At 50.4% G+C, this 15404-nt stretch overlaps 5 protein-coding genes across 5 annotated transcripts; 4 read left to right on the forward strand and 1 right to left on the reverse strand.

Moving 5' to 3' along the window:
- Positions 1-244: 244 nt before the first annotated feature.
- On the forward strand, positions 245-1228 carry CDEST_15241 (Putative 2-amino-3-carboxymuconate-6-semialdehyde decarboxylase, metal-dependent hydrolase; the record flags this gene model as incomplete). The annotated part of the gene is made up of 1 exon (XM_062931397.1): positions 245-1228. One exon carries the CDS (start codon positions 245-247, stop codon positions 1226-1228), a length of 984 nt encoding a protein of 327 aa, XP_062787448.1.
- A 1204-nt stretch (positions 1229-2432) lies between these two features.
- Positions 2433-3666, forward strand: CDEST_15242 (uncharacterized protein; the record flags this gene model as incomplete). The annotated part of the gene is made up of 1 exon (XM_062931398.1): positions 2433-3666. Exon 1 carries the CDS (start codon positions 2596-2598, stop codon positions 3664-3666), a length of 1071 nt encoding a protein of 356 aa, XP_062787449.1. The 5' UTR covers positions 2433-2595.
- Positions 3667-8636: 4970 nt separating this feature from the next.
- Positions 8637-10588, forward strand: CDEST_15243 (Putative auxiliary Activity family 9). Its single transcript, XM_062931399.1, has 9 exons — positions 8637-8984; positions 9062-9194; positions 9252-9304; positions 9375-9480; positions 9542-9564; positions 9655-9777; positions 9830-9910; positions 9962-10037; positions 10101-10588. Exons 1-9 carry the CDS (start codon positions 8871-8873, stop codon positions 10262-10264), a joined length of 873 nt encoding a protein of 290 aa, XP_062787450.1. The 5' UTR covers positions 8637-8870; the 3' UTR covers positions 10265-10588.
- A 300-nt stretch (positions 10589-10888) lies between these two features.
- CDEST_15244 (Putative cytochrome P450) lies at positions 10889-12840 on the forward strand. The gene is made up of 2 exons (XM_062931400.1): positions 10889-11391; positions 11453-12840. Exons 1-2 carry the CDS (start codon positions 10976-10978, stop codon positions 12582-12584), a joined length of 1548 nt encoding a protein of 515 aa, XP_062787451.1. The 5' UTR covers positions 10889-10975; the 3' UTR covers positions 12585-12840.
- A 943-nt stretch (positions 12841-13783) lies between these two features.
- On the reverse strand, positions 13784-15136 carry CDEST_15245 (Putative GDP-fucose protein O-fucosyltransferase; the record flags this gene model as incomplete). The annotated part of the gene is made up of 1 exon (XM_062931401.1): positions 13784-15136. The coding sequence occupies one exon, from the start codon at positions 15134-15136 to the stop codon at positions 13784-13786; it is 1353 nt and encodes a 450-aa protein (XP_062787452.1).
- Positions 15137-15404: the final 268 nt, after the last annotated feature.

Raw genomic sequence — 15404 nt, forward strand, 5'->3', positions numbered from 1 at the left:
GCCTGGCATAGAGGCACTGGAGTTCTATGAAGTAAATACTCCTAGTCGCTTTAGTATATACTCATCGACGTTATCACACAACAGAGCCGATTAATGAGCCGACACCGAACACTTGTGATGCATTCCCAGGAGTTTCCTACTATCCTTTGGTATAAAAGAGTCTACAGACAACCGCTTGAAAACCATTTTCACTCACACACCGACTCAGTCACACCCTCACAAAGACAATCTTACTCAAATTTACATGATGACGCCTCTTATCGGAATTGAAGAGCATTTCTTTTCGCCCCTCGCTCCTGAGCGACGGGGCATATACGTTCGTCCTAGCTCCCAGGAATACGGTCCTATTATACCAAAGAAGCTCGCCGACATTGGTCCAGCACGACTTCAAGACATGGCCAGTGCATCCGTCGCTATGACAGTCCTTTCCCATCTGCAGGTGATTCCTGAGCCGGAAGCCTGCAAAGCTATCAACGATGATACCTACTCCAAGATCGTCCAGCATCTCGACCGCTACGCTGCCTTTGCGCTTTTGCCCCTCAACGACCCTTCCAAGGCGGCAACTGAATTGCGCCGATGCGTGCAGGATCTGGGCTTTGTAGGCGCGTTGACGCCAAACCACCTTGATGATGGAAGCTTCTTTGATTCGCCGCAGTTCTATCCGTTATGGGAAGCGGCTCAGGAGCTAGATGTGCCCATCTATATTCACCCAACCTTTTCACCCGAGGCCGAAACGGAAGTCAACTTCAAAGGACCTTATGACGCCAAATTTGAGAAGGCCATAGGGTTAGGGTGCTGGGGCTGGCATTCCCGTATAGGCGTCCACATCCTCCGTCTGTATGCGGCCGGCATATTCGACAAATTCCCCAAGGTCAAGATCATCATCGGACATATGGGTGAGATGTTACCTTTCATGCTTGACCGCATCATCAGGCTGTGGCCTGCCTCCGAGACACCTAAGCGCGGGCTGAGAGAGGTTTGGGATGGGAACATTTGGATTACGACGAGCGGGATGTTTTCGCTTGCGCCGATGGCCTGTCTGTTGCAAGAGACCAAGATCGAGAGAATCTTGTTCAGCTGCGACTATCCGTTTGCCGAGTACGGGGTGGCAAGGGGGTTTATGGAGCGGTTGAAGGCGAGTGGGCTTGTTAGTGACGAAGATTGGGAGAAGATTGCGTGGAAGAATTCGAAGGAGCTCTTGAGATTAAAGTTTGAGGTAAAGGAGTAACAAAAACGCACACGTACCGTTTATTGTGCTGTAGCTGCCACCTGTAAAGCTCCCGAGTCTGAGATATCTTGCGTTCTCTTCTTTTTGTTTTTCTTTTTTTTTTTCCAATCCAACCGCCTTGTATTTAAACCCACATAAATGTTTCATCGCTTAATATGGCATTCTTGAGTTTCTTTACACCTTGGTAAACTTCCCTTTTCTGGAACTGTGTATTTTTTACCTCTGGCATTCAAATGGCAGCTCAAAGGCGGCGAAGTGAGAGGAGCCTCATGCCTCTTTACAGTTCCTGGTCATCGACCTGGAAACCCTGCCGCATGGGTAGCTGACCCGCCATCCAGATGAAGGGAAGCTCACCCACATCCGTCACTGGGCCCTAAGGATGTGGATGATCTGTTCTGCAGGTACATACGATGGTATCCGACAAAAGAAAAAGCTCCCTGCCAGGTATTTTCTGCCCACCCCAACCCTCACATCCCCGCTGAGAGTACTTCTAGCAGCCTGCTGTGGCCTGATAGTCAATTTCCCTTAGTGGGATTACTGTAATTCTATAAGTCATAAGGTTATATGCGGGGGTAGACACAATAAGAGGCTTTTACTTACCTATATAAGCTCTAAGGGGCCCCACGTGCTAAACTTGGGGCCAAGCCGGATCTGGGAACCTACCTCCTATTATGATTGCAGCCGAGCGCCGCCAAGTCTTTTAGAGCGGGGGCGCTAAAGCCTTTCGACAGATGTCCGAGGACTAGCTCTAGTTCTAGGTCGTTGTTGGCGTTTCGAGTATATAGTGCGCGGCACGACAAGCTACACACTCGGGATAAACTAAGCCTTAGTAGGCCGGCCCTCTCCTCGCAAAGCCGCTTCGGCGGTTTGGATAGAGTGCGCTAATGCACTATACCCATAGGTAGTACATGAACCCGAGAAAGCCGACCTAAGTGTCGCCTATGTGAGACTGGAGGCTCGGTTCCTAATATCCAGCTATGTCTTGGCCATCAAAACCCAGCGTTGGCCTTGTGCCGCGAATTCCGAATCTACAGTAGGGTGACTACAGGCTTCCCAAAGACACCCTGGGGAGGCGAGGAGATGGGCATCGTCAAAGGCGGTCCGGCCATGTTGGGGGCCATCATCGTGGAATACAAAAGTACAGGAGGCGGCTTCAGCCGTCGCAACAGAGTCGAGATCTCCCGTTCCATCTTTCTATCATTCTTTTTCCTACCAGAGAATCTTTCACTCTCTGGATCTTTTTCTCTCATTCATTCGCTTCTTTTTACTCGTTGCTGTGCAACATACTATTGAACCCTCGAAAATACAGTTGAACACTTTGTCGACACAATCCTTCCCAAGCTCCCAATAACACCAGACCCCATTCCATGATGACAATGTCTTTCCTCATCACCGCTCTCGCCCTCGCGAGCACCGCCCAGGCGTACCACCAGATCAACGCCAAGGTCGCCTTTCGCAAGAACATCGACCCTATCGTCCAGCCCGGCCAGTATACCAGCCACATGCACACCTTCTTCGGCTCGGACCAGGTCACTGTCAATACAAAGACCAGCGCCGAGGCACAGACGGGCTGCAATACCAACGACAATCCCAACGACTTGTCCATCTACTGGATCCCGACCCTGTACGGCGTCAAGAACGAGAACCGCATCCCCATCGAGCCCCTCTCCTTCAAGGCCTACTACAACAACATTGGCGATGCTGAGGTCACCTTCCCCCAAGACTTCAAGGTCGTCGCCGGCAACGCCGACGCCAACTCCCAGGCCGACGTCGACGCCCGCTCTAGGCTCGAATGGTTCTGCAATGTCGGCGGCGGCCAAGGCACCAAGGACGCCTCGGCCTTCCCCACGTCCACCTGCGACCGCGGCCGCCTCCAGGCCATCCTGACCTTCCAAGACTGCTTCAACCCAGCCACCATGGCGACCGCCTACTCTGGCGGCGAGCACCGCCAAAACAGCAACTGGTGCCCAACCGGCATGAAGCGCATCCCCCAGCTGCGCTTCTCCGTTCGCTACGACGTGTCCGCCGCCGGCAGCTGGAACGGTGTCGCGCCCCTGGAACTCGCCAGCGGGCCCTCGTACAGCTTCCACGGCGACTTCATCAACGGCTGGCTCCCCGAAGCCGCCGAGAACCTCATGGCCGCCACTGACAAGCGCGAGTGGCAGCCCGTCGGCGGCCCAGGCCGCGCCCAGGCCTGCACTCCCGCCGACCCCGACCCGGAGAACGGCACCTCGGACTGGGCAGAAAGTGTTCGCGCCATGGAGGGCGCGGGTAACAACGCGCTGGCACCCAGCGTCCCTGCGGTTGAGGCTAAGGAGACTCCCGCCACTCCCGCCACTTCCGCCACCACCGAGGAGGACAACGATTGCTACAGGAAGAGGGCTCTCAGGGCCATGAAACGCATAAGCCGTATTGCTCGCCTCTCCGTCCGCATCTAAGCGAGGCTCGTATTCCGTCCCTCGCCGCGGGGACTCTGATGCCAAACACAACGCACTCATGCCGGGTCTGATGTCTCTAATGTCAAGTTTGCTTGACAACTTCACTCTGTACACTTTTTTTCTTTTTTGTTCTTAGTCCATGACTCCACTCGAGACCAAATACATATACCTCTTGATGAGCTATTGTTAAAACTCTGACAATCTGTAATGTACCATGGTTCGTGATGTTGGATGCGACCCTGCTCCTCTGACGGAAGAACCCACGGAAGAACCGCCCCTCGGAAGTTTTGTCCACCGACTCAAAGCAACCAGGCGTCATTGCATGCATGGAATGATAGTTGGCCCATCGGCTCGAATGATGACTTCAGAGCACCAAAAGATATGCCCCTGCCGTTCATGTTCGTCCGCTTCCTATCCCACTTTATCTATAAAGCCAAGATGGTCCTCTCCCGAAGCGAGGGAGCTCCCCCAGCAGCGATTCCCTCTCTCTACAAACGTTCAGAGACCAGATGGAGATCGTCCGTTCATGCACGGCTCAAACCACTTCCAAGCTGCTTGCCAGCCCTAAACTGCTTTCAGGCTCTAACGTCAAGCACCCACATTTGGCCCCCCCCCACATTTGGCCCCCCCAAAAATGCCTCACCACCACCACCAGCCTCCTGTTTTCTCCAACTTCATCACATTACAACATTCACAGTTCTTAACCAAATGGCTTTATCTTTTCTATATACCCTTTTCTAGTCTTTATAGGCTAATACACTAAGTATGAGGTTAACTAGGCTTTAGATGCTGTTGCTAATGGCTAGTCTATCTATAAGGCATCCTCTAAATAGGGGATCCTAAGATTAACACTTTGTTATTAACTTTAAGGCACCTAAGCAAGGGTAGCTGCATTTTCTGACCTTTAGAGGCTTTCCTTTAATTAGGAGGCTAAGCTAGCTGAATAGGTGCAAATCCAGCATGCCCTTAGGCTTGCTCTAACCTATTAGCAGGTAAAGGTATTTGTAGAAAGGATCCTTTATACTATAGGGGATATAGATCCTTTAGGAAAGCAATAGATCTAAGGCTTTAAAAGAAGAAACCTATTAATTAAGGTCTAAAGAAGTTGCCCTATAGACTTTAGATGTATTAATAGAGCATCTACTAAGGTTATTAAGGACTAGTTTAAACTCCTTGCTATACTAGAGATTAAGGGTATTAAACTAGCTAACAGATATAACATAGATAAGACTAGTATCCTTAAGGGCTAGGGATCTAATGGGCTAGTGCTAGGGATAGCTGAGATAAAGTCTGTCTATAAGAAACAGCCTAGATTAAGGGTATAGGTATCTATTATTAAGTGCATCTCTGCTATAGGCTATACCTTAAATCCCCTTATTATATATAAGGGTAAGATAGTCTAGCAGTAGTAGTTTCCTCTAGATCTTAGCCTTTATAAAGGATAGTAGTTTACTGCAATAGAAAATAGATAGACTACAGACAATACTATAGTTAAATGGCTGCAGAAGGTCTTTATCCCTTAGACTATCCTTTAGACTGCCTCCTAGGGTAAGGAGGCTAGACTGCTAGTTATTAATAGCTATAGGAGTTACATAACAATAGAATTTATATAGATATGTTATATTAATAACGTCTATCTCTTATTTTTACTACTATATACCTCCTATATCCTTTAGCTACTTAACTAGTTAGTCTTTAGCTTTGTGAAGGCAGTTTATAGGAAGGAGCTTAGATACTTTAGTTAGTGGAATAATTCTACTATTATAGGTAAGAGGAACTTTATAGGCTGTTATTAGAAGGCTTATCTAGCAGGCTTAATAATAGATAACATTAAAAGTAGTTAGAAATATACTAGCCTATAGCCTGTCTCTATAGCTAAGCCCCTTATAAGCCCTTTAATGCTCCTATTAACACTAGGGCTATTAGATTAGGCCTGCAAAAGGTAGTCTAGAAGTAAAGAAGCTAAAGGATAGGCATCTGCGTTATCTGCAGTAGTATAGTTAACGCTAAGGAAGATGAAGGATCTGGCTGGCTAACTGAAGCTATTTATAGAGCTGGATAATAATGCCTCTACTTAACGCCTTCTGTTTATAAAGGTAAAAAAAGGCTTTAGTAAGCAGGCATATAAGCTAGCTACTACCTAGCATAAGCTAGAGCTTCTGCAAGTAAAGGTTACAAGCACTGCAGTTAGGAAAAGAAAGGCAGTCTAGCTGGATTTAAACACTAAGTTTGCTAACATTAAGGACATCTAGAAGGCCTAAGTTGAGGCTGGCGAAAAAGAGGATATTACAGATGGATCCAGCAAGTCTGATATACCTAGTGAAGCTGAAAGCTGTATTGTAGTGGCATCTAGGCCTAGTCAGTAATTAATTGAACATACTGATGTTGGTGGGAATGCCCTCGTTTTTGGGGGGGCCAAATGTGGGGGGGGGCCAAATGTGGGGGGGGGCCAAATGTGGGTGCTTGACGTTAATGGAAATTACGCGCCTGCTGACACACTTCGGTGTAAGTAACAGGGGCCACAGCAATATTTTTACCTAGCCATTGTGCTAGCCATTCGGAGGGCTCCAGGCGAGGGGCACACAGGGTAAGGATTTAGGGGTTGTGAGACACGCTGAGGGCCCAGGCTGGAGGTCGGAGCCCGGCGGGAAACAGCTGGAAGCGCCGCAGTGAACAATGGCCAGTCTGGGATGACCCTCGAAGGGATTTTTCGGTTTGCCTTGTCAGTTGTTATTGGCGACAGTTGTGCGGTTTTTTTTTTTTTTTTTTTTTTTCCTTCTGTTTTTTTCCGCTCGCCAAACGCTTGACTCCGTTGCCCAGAATGCCGAGATCCGGCCCGTCGTGAATAAGGATAACGCGGCACGTCCATCGGTTAAGTCCAAGTATTAGCGGCAACAAACCCCATGATGTAGGCGACATGAATACGATGGAGCCACCTAGTCCAATGTAAGCTTGGTCTTTTCTAGTCTCGCTTCTTGGGAAGTCAGAAGTTGACCAACCATTGCGTCCGTAGAAGTAGCGGACATGGGAATGCCAGCCTCACTGACTCGTCTCATGTCGCTAAAGCTGGATTTTACGTCCGCGGCAATAGTTACTTGAACGGGAATGGTGTTGAGGGGAATACGCTTATTCCAGTTGATACACTTTGGGGGGGTGGGCCTGAGAGTGGATGGTTTGACTTACACCAATCACCACCATACAATCTGGATTGGCCTTTGTAGAAAATGACAAGTCGTTATAGGCCGCCGCGTGCACCGTCGTGAACGCAAAGGCTGTGGTGGAGAGATATTCTAGCGTCGGCAAAAGAAGCAGACCTTTTGTGGTTCTTACGTGCGCGCGTGCTAAGCGATGTGCTCGTGCCGGCTGTCACTTAACTTACATGGGTAGAGCGGTTAATATCAGCACGTGCTCCATCGTATACGCAGACTCGCTCCTCAGCAAGTCCACAGCACAACTTCACCCTAGGTAGACCATGATTAGTCAACCGTGCATAGTTGTTGTGGTCGCCATCTTAAGTTTAGTCATATAGGGTACAGATTGCTGTCACAACTGTCAGTCAAAAAGAAATAGTCCGAGATACCTGATACGCCATTCAGCTAGGGGTCGCAGGGATTGGGTACTGCAGTGTAGCTGCAACTGAGGCGGGTGATGAGGGAGGCGTTAAAAGGACGAAGAAATATAGACAAGACCAAGACCAAGTCGGATGTGTACTTGTTGGCAGGTTGTTAGTGCGCCTTGCTCAACAGACGGCGGCTTGTATGCCGCCCCAGTCCTGACTCACACACTAAGGAGAACAACCGAAGCCAGCCAAGCCCGAATATCCGTGTGCTTCTTTGCCCTCCAATTTAACAATACCCCCCTTCTTAGCGCGTAATCTCTCAAAGCTTCGCCCGGTATGCCTGGTCCCTATATTGGTTAGGCTACTAAGGACAGGGTACGTTAGGTGAGCTGCATCCTAGATTGACACGAGCCATACTCTGCTGCTAATGTCTTACAGTGCGGTACCCTAAACTGCCCCTAAAACCCCGACCTCGTCGACCATGTGATACTGAAAAGTCCCTTGTCGCGGTGAAGTTTGTGACTGCTGTAACAGTGACCCTGTGAACTGCTTGCAACCCCGGCACGGGGAGCTTGAGCGGCGGTGACAGCAGCAGTTCATCGTCGGCGGTGCGCCCATTAGTGACCTCAGACGAGCTGCAGGACGCCTGACAACAGTTCCTTAACCAAAGCCCTGTGGAAATAGTCTCAGGCTGAAACGCCTCCCGGCCATTTGGTGATGTGTCGGCAAAATCGATATAGATCGCGTGTGTCGATGTCTGCCATTGTGCGCTGCCGTGTAGGCATAAGGGGGTGGCAGCAAAATCGGTGTAGGTGAGCAATAGATAGGGCCCGCGGCCAATTGAGAATTCTGTCCTTGGTGCGGTTCAAGAAGGGAACGACAGGCATCTCAAAATGAACAGGAACCGAAATTACTCACGGGTGAACTACGTGTCTCGAATGCTTCGCCGCGCCTTAGCCGAGCGCGATGCAGCGAAGTCTAGATTGGGCAAATGGACGCATCTCACTTTACAGTGTGGTACTTTTATGCCAGGTTACATGGGGAGGGTCAATGTAGTACGCCCTTCTGGAGTGAAATGTCGCAAAGTACCTTGATCACTAGGGGATTGAATTAGCAGGGAAGATACCTGGCAGAGGTGCAAGATTTTCTACCTACAACCTCGTCAGGTCGCCATCTATCGATAATAACGGCAAGATTAGAGCTAGTAACACCTTCCTAACAGTTTGCCAGGTGGCGATGTGTGAACTGTTATGTGTTAAAGAGGGTGTTTCAAGCCAATGGGCCGCCACATAATCATCAATAAATCCGCAACACAGATTCAAGCCGCCAGTGATGTGTAACAAGGGGGGGAAGACCATCCACATTGCAACAGCATTGAAATTTTCATTTGATTGTGGCTCGCTTAAGCTCAATGACATGTTGCAAAAGAAGTCGAGTTCACTTCTGTCAATCTATATAAGAGCCTGCCTTTGCCATCGATCAACAGTGAAGCTTACTTGTAGGCCAGCACCGGTTGCTTGAAGCTTCTCAGACACTCATTTAAGATTCTCTTTCAAGATTTCCATTCGTTAAGTTTGTTATTTAAGATTCTCATTCCAACTTTCCCATTCAAAACTCTCTCGTTTGCTACAGCACGAATTTGAAGATGAGACTACACCTTCTTCCCCCCCTGGCCACCGTGGCATTGGCGCATACTATTATGCAATCATTCAACGGACACCCGCAGGGATCGGGCATCTACATGCCAGCAGATGACTCGGTATGAACCAGAAAAAAAAAAAACACTGCGCTTCTCGAAAAAAAAAAAAAAAAAAAGGACTAATCCTCATGTTCCAGTTTATTTCCGACGTGAATTCGAACTCGATGGCTTGTAACGGCGCTCCCGTAGGATATTTTACATCTTCTTCAGACGTTCACACCGTTGAGGCGGGCTCTGAAGTGACGGGAGCATGGCTTCACACATTGACAAGTACGTGCTCGATACTGCAAGCAGAAAAGCGAGATTACTAATCGCCACCTTTATCAGGCACTGGGCCTGATGAATTTGCCGACAACAAAGTAATCGATTCTTCTCACAAGGTACTTAAAACTGGAATCCCCATGACCTCAGTTCAGCCACACGACTTACCTCAAAAAAAAAAAAAAACAGGGACCAGTGTCTGTGTGGATGAAGAAGGTGTCCGATGCAACCAAGAACCCATCTTCTGGCCCTGGCGATGGTTGGTTCAAGATCTCCGAAGATGGCTACACCAATGGTTTGTGATTTCCTGACATGAAAATATGGCTCTGGAGGGCTTGACTAATTCCATGGTGTAGGCAAATGGGGCGTTGACAATCTGGTATGCTTTCCGCCCTCGTGCTCCCAGATTCACAACATCTCGGTCGAGATTTAGCCTGACGACGTACGTACCCTACTAACACGAATGCAGATTGCTGCTGGTGGGATTCAAAAGGCAACTGTTCCCAAATGCATCGCCAACGGGGACTACCTTGTCCGCTTCGAGATTCTCGCCTTGCATTCGGCCTCCAAGCCTGGCGACGCACAGTTCTATGTGGGTATATTCTTCGATCAATAAAACATCGTGTGCTGACTTACTATGCAAGATGGAATGCGCGCAAGTCCGTGTAACTGGTGGCACCGGCGCTGAAACACCAACTACTGTCTCAATCCCTGGAGTGTATAAGGTATGTAGGTCATTGTAGACTTGAAGCGCTCGAGACTAACACAAGGGACAGGCAAATGACCCTGGTGTCACCGTCATGATCTGGAACAATTTTGGAAAGCCATACCCGTCCAGCTATAGTGTTCCTGGTACGACATCTCTTGAAATCCAGTCCCCGCTCTCTGATTGCATTGTGTTCTAATGATATATAGGACCGCGTCCATTCCAGTGCAGCGGCTCGTCCAGTGAAGGGAACAACAACACCGTTGAGACCAACACCCCCGTCAAGACTAACAACCCCGTCAAGAGTGGTGCCTGCTCCTCCAGCAAGGGCGGGAAAAATGGTGGCGGTAGACGGATGTTCAAGAGGATGTAGTGCGGTGACTAAAGATAAGGCTGCTATTTTGTTGTGATGGGTTGAAGTTGGAGGGTGGTGATGGTGATGAGAGGGGAATATGAGTTTTAGGTGTTTGCGCGTGTGGACAGTGTCCCAAAGCGTGTGGGTTGACCTGACTTTACTTGACTCTGCTGATGAGGTAACTAAAGAAATTCAAAAAATGTCGGTGCCGGGCCTCAACAGCCGCCGACACCGGGAATTGTGGATCGGAGCGCATTCGCGATGAACCTTCGGAGCCGTGATTTCCGACCGGCAAACACGGCAAGTTAGTTTCCTGGCCCGTTTTTCTTGCCAAGTCCAAGAGACACCAAGATTGCGATCGTGCTCGATGTGCTGTGCTGTGCTGTGCTGTGCTGTGCTGTGCTGTGCGGTGCTGTGCTGTGCTGTGCTGTGCTGTGCTGTGCTGTGCTGTGCTGTGCTGTGCTGTGCTGGGCGCTAGCCAATTCGGCGAACTGTAAACTGGTCGCGAACCAATTCAGTCACACAAACCTACGTGCTCCGGCAATCTCGGATAAACTTACTTAACCTACAGGGTGGGAGAGTGTTGCTTAGTGGACTTAAAGCCTGACTGACCCCCCCACCACTCCCATCGCCGCAGTCCATGTAAATATTCTCACACCACTGTCCACGCAAACAAATATCCGTACGAATTTAGTGCACACACTCTTTGAACCGTTGTTTCACTGCACAATGTGGTACCTCGCGAGATTCGGAGCCTACCTCCTGGTCCCGTTTGCGGTTTTTTGGTTTTTGCAGCGAATGCTGACGGCCAGCCTCCATTCACAAAGTGAGAAGCGCCTCGGTTGTCAGCGTGCGCCAGTTAGAATCAACAAACGTCTGGGTGGCATCGACCATATTGCAAGGCTGCTTAGTGCAGACTGGAAAGGTCAGGTTCCGACCGAGTATCTGAAGATCTACAGAGAGCAGAAAGATCATACCTACGAGCAGACCATTTTGGGCACCAAACAGATCATGACAATCGATCCTCTCAACATCCAGGCTATTCTCGCAACCCAGTTCCATGACTTCGAGATTGGGCCAATTCGGCGGGACAATTTTGCACCTTTGTTAGGTGGCGGGATCTTTACTGCAGACGGCAAGTTTTGGTATGTTGGTAGACGTCTCTCTTGAGACACTTTCTCTGTGACATACTAACAAGTGAAAAAGGGAACATTCTCGAGCGCTTCTTCGACCGCAATTTGCTCGTGCGCAGGTCGCAGACCTTGAGCTCGAAGAAACCCATTTCAAACTTATGATGCAATCGTTGAGAACAGACTCCTCAGGATGGACCTCAGTTATTGACATGAAGCCTCTTTTTTTCCGCTTCACAATTGATACCGCCACTGAGTTCCTTTTTGGTACCAGTGTTCACTCCCAGATCCAGACTAGTTCTGGTACAGGAGACTCGGATTTGCGCTCGATTGTTGACGCGTTTGATCGCTGTACGGCTGTCCTGGGAATCCGCACCCGATTATCCGGACTCTACTGGCTGTACAATCCCAAAAGCTTCCGAGAGGACATCCTTGAAATTCACAAATTCGTGGACCGCTTTGTCCACGATGCTTTGCAACGCAAGGACATCCAGGACACCACCAGGAAGGCTAGAAACACATATGTGTTCTTGTACGAGCTCGTCGAGTCCATGACCGACCCTATTCAGGTTCGAAACCAGCTCTTGCACTTACTACTTGCTGGCAGAGACACCACAGCCGGCTTACTGGGCTGGGCATTCTGGAATCTGTCCCGTAATCCCAAGGTTTACCGGAAATTGCGAGAGACGATCATCACTACCTTTGGCACCTACAAGCAACCCCGAGATATCTCTTTTGAGACTTTAAAATCTTGCGTCTATCTCCAGCATACACTAAAAGAAACACTGCGCCTTTTCCCCCCGGTGCCCCTCAACGCACGCCAAGCTGCTCGCGATACAACACTACCTAAAGGAGGTGGCACAGACGGCCTCGGTTCCGTTTTTGTCAAGAAAGGCACGGAAATCGGTTACTCTGTATATGCGATGCATCGTAGAAAGGACATTTGGGGTGACGACGCGGAAACATTCAACCCGGATCGTTGGGCTAACAGGAAGCCCGGATGGGACTACCTTCCCTTCAATGGTGGCCCTCGTATCTGCCTGGGACAGCAGTTCGCACTGACCGAGGCGGCATATGTCTTGACAAGACTATTGCAACGGTTCGATCAAGTTGAGAACTGTGATCCTGAAACGCAGCCCATTCACTCTTACAATCTCACCAGCGCTCCAAAGCAGATTCCTGTAAGATTTCATGAAGATAGGACTTGAACATTCGATAGGGCTGAGGGGGAAATAACAGAATGAAAACGTCAAAGCCTGCGTGTGTATGTGAAGCAATACGACGCCAAGAGGCGTTTTAAGGACCTGGGAGCTCAGCGGGATGAATGCAATAGAGCTGATTTTGTTGTTTGAGCTGGAGACTGTATAATACTAGTAACTTGATCGACGGCCCATACTGGTAAAATTTGACTTGGTGGTAGGAGGTCTTCCTGATTAGTATATCAGACTGTTGAGAATACCTGACGCCCAGGAAGTACCATACATAGGACGCACCCAGAGATTCTGGGTGCGTCCTACTAAGCAGGCTTTTTCCGTTCGGTGTATCCGTATCCGTTCGATATAAAGGAAGGTGCCTGCTTACCCTTGGTGACACCCTTCACGATGCAAGCAGGCAATGAAGGCTGACGGTTATTCTCATCGTCTAGCGCGCACTCTTATCGGCCACCAAGGACAGGATGGCTCCTAGTATGCAGGGCTCCCGCAGACCTAATGATGATGCTGCTCCTCCCTCCAACACCAGCATAACCGAGGTCGAAGTCTCTGCAGGTCTCGAGGAAATTCTCAACACCGTCACCCAGCTCTCCTCTGCCAGCTCCAGAGACACGACCACTTCGACTTCACCCATTCAAACTTTGGTCACAGGTGGTGCTGGTAGTGATGCTGGCGGTGGTCCCACAGTCTCTTTCCGCCATCCCGAACCTCTCTCAAGCTCATCCATAATAAGCTGCGCTCGAATGGCTTTGCTGGTTCCCAAATCAGCATCGAATACTACCCCAACTAGGGCCACGTTCGATTTAAAATGCCCTAGAGCGTGGTTCATTCGACGCTCCATCAATAATTCAACAAGCTCATGCGCAAGGCGACCTAAGACAGGCTGTCTCACCTCGAAGAGCTCTCCCGATCGGCCTCTCCCCTTCTCGGCGATGACGGTGCGCAGGGCCAAATTCTTCCCGATCAGGGCTGGTCTTCGCACGCAATCGACCCGTGGGTCCGGCTGGTCTCGAGGTGGACGTCTCCCAGACAATACAGGCAGGTAGGATCAAAATACCTCTCTCCGCTAGCCTCCTGTTTACGGGCATTTGCTAAGCCTTTTTGACAATGTTAGAATGCATCTTCAGTTATTATGCATGAACAAGAAACTGTCTTTCTTTCAACTAATACACCTTAGCTGCAACAGTACGGATGTATCATGGCCACAAACATGCCGCATACTCGGGGTACTTCCCTGGCACGCCATAAATCTGACTCAAGTCATCACTGAGCATCTGTGGCCCCTTTAGGAACGCGTCCTTCTCCTTGGAAGTCTCTTTGGAAAAAAGATGCCTCTTCAGCGCCACGTTCCATGCAAAACTCGAGTGTCCCACGCCTCCGAATTGCGCTGCTCCCAACATGACCAGAAAGTCAATCATGCCCTTTTGATCCCACGTCAACGCATCTAGTCTTTTGCGGTTCTTCCCCGTCAGCAGGTCCTGCTTCGTCACGACCCGCACCCCACGCGGCACCGCGTCCGCCTCGAGCATCGCCACCTGCGTCTCGTTCCCGGACGCGACGTACATGACCGAGAGGCCCGACCGACCCGCCTGGTCAAAGAAGGCGTCCGTCTGCTTGCTGTACTCGGACCACTCCCACATCGGGTCGGCCGGGTTCCAGCTGTCGAGTGCGTCCTTCTCGGTGCGCAGGTGCGCGCCGAAAAAGTGCCTGTTGATGCTGAGGATCGTGGCGCTCGCGAGCCGCCGGACATCTGCGCGGAACTCGAGGATGGTGCCAAATGTCGTCGCGAAGACCTCGCCGTCGCTGTTGATCGGGTACGTGAGGTACGACCGGCCGAGGTCCACCATCATTGGGCCCTGCGTGGGACGCCCGGTCGGCGCGACGTCGGTGGTGTTGTTGATCTCGTCGAGCCACCGGTACAGCTGAGACTGCCACTTTTCCGGTTCCGCAATACCCGTGCTGGCAACATGCTCTTCGTCGACGAGGGATTCCGGGAAGAGGCCGAGGGACCATGTTCGCGCCGGGCCCAGGGATTCGTAGACCTCGTCCGTGTCGTTGTAGAGCTGCAGCTGAGGGCACGAGAGGTGCAGCGAGTCGATGAAGTGCTGTCTGTCGAAGAGGTACTCCATCTCCTGTCGCCGCCCCGTCCGGATGTGGGAGATGTCCGAGTCGTTGCGCTCAAAGATGCGCGGCATGACCAACGAGCCCCCAGCCAGCATCGTGTATCGCACGCAGTTCAAGATCGAATTGCGGATGTTGCCGATTCCGCCGACGTTGTTGTCGCATGTAAACACAACCCGCATCGCCTTCTCCGCATCCCACTCTGTCTTGTCGCAAACCGCCCGAATGACGTCGGAATTGATCGGCTCCAAGTCATAGACGTCCTGGTGGGATAGTCGCGGAATCCATGTAAGGCTCGAATCCATGCCAGCGCGGTCGAGGCACAGCTCTTCACGAAACACCCACAGGAACAGGAAAAAGACGCCCACAGCAGCCGTATTAGTGAAGCGGCTGAAGCGCCGTGCCGGGTACCCTCCGATGATGCCCATGATGTGGTTATATTGTGGGAGTAGGGCTGCGACTGAAGCGGCCTCTAGAACGGATCCTCATGGGCCCATGGGGGAAAGGCGAAGGACTTTGAGTGAGGTTTTAAAGAGTTTTCCCAAGAGGGAGGATTTCATCCCTTGTGTGCCAACGCTGCATTCCAGAGCATCGCCCAAGGCTTGCAGCCTATCCCTTAATTAGCCCATGCAAAAGGCATGATATCTACGTCTGACTAAGTATAACGTAGTACTAGTCATCCCCCAGGTGTGTCCA

This window comes from Colletotrichum destructivum, chromosome 11 (assembly GCF_034447905.1).
Source record: "Colletotrichum destructivum chromosome 11, complete sequence".
Lineage (NCBI taxonomy): Eukaryota > Fungi > Ascomycota > Sordariomycetes > Glomerellales > Glomerellaceae > Colletotrichum > Colletotrichum destructivum.